Genomic DNA, 4923 nt, shown 5'->3' with positions numbered 1-4923 from the left:
AAAAAAAAAACCATACTTGGTGTGACACGATTAAAGGTCGGGTGTGAGAGATGGAGGTGACTGCCTGACTGGATCTGGAGTTGGACTCTGGAGGTTCGGTGAGCTGGTGTGGTGTGTGTTCTATGATTTAAGATTGAGTGTGACTGTGTGAGAGAGGGACGTGGCTGACTGGGGTTTGAAGATGAAGATGGTGGCCAATGGGAGAGGGATATGGCTGACTGGCGTTTGAAGATGAAGATGTTGGGAGAGGGATGTGGCTGGCTGTGGTCCAGAAGATGAAGATGGATTGATTTCGTTACAAATATGAAATTATGACTTGTGAGTTGAGGGAGCGGTTCAGGAGCAAGAGGAAGGACGACTGGAGTAGGAGTATGGATGATAGGGTTAAGAAAAATAACGCAATTTTTTTTTTGTATTTATAGTACCCCTTAAACCGAACTGGAAATTTTTGCAAAAAAATTAATCGGTTTAATCAGTTTTTTTCATTTTGGTTTTTTTGGTTATTTTTTTCTCAGTTTATTTGGTTTTTTGATTTTTTTGCTCACCCCTAAGTAAAGGGCCAGCCATAACTGAAGGGTTGGTCAGATTGCATGCTAGATTCTAAGAACAAAATGTATGTTGGAATTGAAATACATGCAGATGTTCATGTTTGAAAATTATATGATTCTATTGGATTCTAAGAACAAATTATATGCTAGAATTGAAATGCATGTAGATGTTCATGCTGAAATTGTATAATTTTACTGGATTCTAAGAACAAAATATATGCTAGAATCAAAATGTATGTAGATGTTCACCTTAAAATTGTATGATTATGTTGGATCCTAGGACCAAATTATGTTGTTAACAACAAAGTAGTTTTCGTTGCTGAATTATGATGTCGGAAGGGAATTGGTTTTCACTACCGAACTATGGTGTTCTTATAGAATCAATTTGTGCTATTGAATTGTAGTGTCAGCAACAAACCAATTTTTGCTGCCAAATTGTGGTACTAGTAGCGAATAGGTTCTCATTTTTGAATTGCAGTATCAACAGCGAATAGGTTCTCACTGCCGAATTGTGGTGTTAACAGAGAATTGATTTTCGCTGCTGAATTGTGGTGTCAACAATGAATCGGTTTAGCAGCGAACCGATTTCACTACTGAATTGTGGTGTTAATAGCAAATCAGTTTTCACTACTGAATTATGGTGTTAGCAATGAACCGGTTTTCATTGCCGAATAGTGGTGTTCGCAACGAACTAATTTTCGTTGCTGAATTTTTTATCCATAGTGAATCAATTTTTGTTGCTGAATCATGTGATAGCAACAAATTAATTTTCACTACTGAATTTTATGTCACTAGCAAATTAGTTTTCGTTCTACATTTTATACGACCAGCAAACCAGCTTTCATTGTCAATGTTCTACAATAGACCTCCATAATAGAATTGACTTAAAAGCTTGTAATGATTTCATTATATGGTTGTGTAATATATAAAACACATGATGCCTGAAGTTAACAACCATATAAGTCTTTAGTGACCATCATATAAACACCATATAAGTCTTTCCTAACCAACCTTCATTAATCTATCTGTATGTGTACTATGCACAAAAATTGACAATTATTGTCAATAACACATCGATTGTTCCTAAATGCCATTTCTCCCTCTTGTTCAAAAAGGTAAACGATGAAGACTCTGCAAGAAGCTCGAGGGGAATTCAATCCCCCCATTCAGGATTGCTACGAAACACTGCATATATAGCTACAGCTATATAAGCTTCTTAGATTATTAGTTCCTTTGAGAGCTGACCTTCACCAGACTACTATAAACAAAAGACACTCAGCATTGTTTCAGAATGATTATAGCAGCAATGGCCATGATGCACACACTACAATACCTGCAAGGCCAATCGGGATAGTCGAAAGCAAAAACTTGAGAAACTACTTGTACAAATATGAAATTCAAAAGGAAAAGCATCTAACATGTGATATCAAAAACAAAAATATTGCAGGGGCTCAAAAAAAAGTATAACATCCATCATAAAGAGAGAGCATACGATCCAATACTTCCAATAAAATCTTAAATAGGTCTTAACTACTAAAAAGAAAGGGGAAAAAAACGTTTGCTTTATCATCAAACAAAAAGAAGGTGCCTGGCAACTACTCAAAGCCTCCTAATAGCGACCAACTCCCCAGACTCGGATAACACCATCGGTATAGCCACTGAACAAGGTGCTTCCATCAGCACTCCAGTTCAAGCTTGTGCAGTAGATCTACAAAACAGAGAGCAAAATGATGTTACTTGGGATTGCTTTCTAGTTGCAAGAAAAAAAAAATGCACCATTATCTTTCTCATAGTAGCATACGGGTATAAAGAGCTCAATGTGTCACCAATAAAAGCATTCATGATAAGGTGCCAATTCTGTATGCACAGTTTCACTATTATCAGCTAAAGCATACAATCAAAAGAAATTCTCTTTCACGACAACCAGATATTCAGCATCTCGGATGAACCAAATGGGCGAATGAGACACCACTCTATTGTTTACAAGTCATGAACAAACCAAGAATACGTCTTTGATAAAACATTTCCAATGTACACAAACAAAAGACAATAACACAAAAGATTAACCATAAAAATAAAAATAAAAACATAAACCAACTAGTGTAGCAGGTCCAATACAACTGAAAACAACAGCTTCTAGGTAGCAACTAACATAACATGCAAACAGATTAGGACATGTAAGAATTGGAAACACTACAACAGAAAACTTCAAGCAAAACTCTTAACACGCGCAACTGCGAGAATTTGCAATTAATTATAAGAAAAGGAAACTCCAGTGTAAACACAATCTTAGATAGACAACAAAATTATCAAATTACGATCCAGATTCAGCCAATATAACACAGTATTTTTAACCCCAAAAAAAACTGAAAAATAAAACCACGAAACAACACGGGAAAAAATAAATGCTTTACCTTCTTCTTGGTACTGACAGCAGTTGCGGTAGTACCCTCGGATTTCTCAGCTTCGGCTTTGAGATCAACCTTCAAATCATCAACAACCATCTTGCTCTCCAGATCCCAAATCTTAATGCTATTCTCTGTGGCAGCACATAACCAGTACCTATTAGGGCTAAAGCACAACGCATTAATCACTGCACCTGCATCCAAACTATAAAGCTTCTTTCCTTCAGCCAAATCCCACAACAAAATCACCCCATCTTTCCCTCCACTTGCACACAATGACCCATCTGGCGAAACAGCCACCGTGTTTACATATCCACTATGCCCTGCGAGGGTAGACCTCAGCTTGCAGTTAGTCAAATTCCAAACCTTCACTGTCTTGTCCCATGAAGCAGAAACAATCGTGGGCTGCAACGTACTTGGGCTAAAACGCACACACGAAACCCAGTCGGTATGAGATTCAGCCTCTTGAATGGTATACTTGCATTCACCAAGAGTATTCCACAGCTTGATTGTCTTGTCCCTCGAAGCGGAAACGATCTGTCGGTTATCAAAAGAGAAGGCAACAGACAACACATCCTTGGTGTGGCCGACGAATCGGCGAGCAGAGACACCAGTAGCCAAGTCCCAGAGGCGGAGCTCGCCGTCCCAGGAACCGGACAAAGCGAACTGACCATCGGAGGAAAGAACAACGTCTTGTACAAAGTGGGAGTGACCAGTCAAACGACGGCGAGCGACACCATAGGTTTTTTCATCTTTGGTTAAGTGCCAAAGAATGATGGACTTGTCGCGGGATGAACTGACAATCATGTCAGTGTTGTCAATTGGTGTGGCTATTGCTGTGACCTGGTCAGTGTGGGCTCGCATGGTGCCTCGAAGAATAAGGGTCTCGGTGGCCATGGCTTGGACAGAGAAGAGAGAAGTTGCTGCTGCTGTTTTCTAGGGTTTTTTTTTTTCCCCCCTTTAGGAAGAGAGGCAGTCAGGATAAGATAATTATATAGGGAGAAGAGCAAGCGCAACCAAACTAGGGTTTTAAGATTATCGGAGATCAACACTGGGCTATGATATGGTAAATGGGTTAATGGCTTTTGTATAGTCAGCCCAGCAAAGGCCCAGCATTTCTTAATAAAATTATTTGTGTGTTTTATATTTCTATTTCTTTTGTTGGCTATCAATTTTTTGTTTCAAATTTTCACATTAAAAAATGTGAAATTTGTGTCTTTTTCTTACCTTAAATAAAAATGAAATTTTTTTAAAAAAATTTTAAAAGCAATGATCATTTGGTATCATTGTTGGTTTTTGCCTTTTATTTTCTATACTTTAGAAATTATTTTCAATTTTTTTGATAGCCATGATATATATATATATATATATATATATATATAAAAGAAGATGGTATGTAAATGTTTTTATTCTTAAAGCTCTAGCACTATCTCTCTGAATTTTCAATACTATTTATGGACATTAATAAGTATAAATAAAAGAAGTATTTTTGTTATATCAAGAGATAAAAAAAAATTTGAAAGTATTTATTTTAACATAATATACTTGTCACATCACCATTCCAAATCAAGGGAATAACATCATAAGGGCTTTTATAAACATTAAAATGTCAACAATAAATCAAGCTTTTTATGATAAAAAAAAAAGATTAAATTTATTAAGTTTAGGTTTAAATTAAATTTATTAGTCTTAGCCTAAATTAAATTTTTTGGATTTGGAATCAAATTAATTTAAAAAAAACTAGTCTAAATATATTTCATAGTTCTTATTTTAATATTTTTCTAAATAAAGGTATTTTAAGTAATTTTCATATAATTTTTCTAAAATGTCTTTTAGATAAAGGATATTTGAGATAAATTATATTGATCTATTAATAAATAAATAACAAATCTATCAAATAAAAAAAGAAGAAGAAGAAGTATACCAACATAGGAGACAAGCAGAGAACACATGAAAAAAAAGATATAAAA

General features: G+C 35.6%; 1 protein-coding gene across 1 annotated transcript; it reads right to left on the bottom strand.

Moving 5' to 3' along the window:
* Window positions 1-1944: 1944 nt before the first annotated feature.
* LOC105135769 (guanine nucleotide-binding protein subunit beta-like protein) lies at window positions 1945-3953 on the bottom strand. Its single transcript, XM_011040801.1, has 2 exons — window positions 2963-3953; window positions 1945-2256 (listed from the first exon to the last, which is right to left on the bottom strand). The coding sequence occupies exons 1-2, from the start codon at window positions 3848-3850 to the stop codon at window positions 2158-2160; spliced, it is 987 nt and encodes a 328-aa protein (XP_011039103.1). The 5' UTR covers window positions 3851-3953; the 3' UTR covers window positions 1945-2157.
* Between the last annotated feature and the right edge of the window lie 970 nt (window positions 3954-4923).

This window comes from Populus euphratica, unplaced genomic scaffold (genome assembly GCF_000495115.2).
Source record: "Populus euphratica unplaced genomic scaffold, PopEup_1.0 scaffold221.1, whole genome shotgun sequence".
Lineage (NCBI taxonomy): Eukaryota > Viridiplantae > Streptophyta > Magnoliopsida > Malpighiales > Salicaceae > Populus > Populus euphratica.
This window is presented reverse-complemented; position numbering and strand designations above follow the sequence as displayed.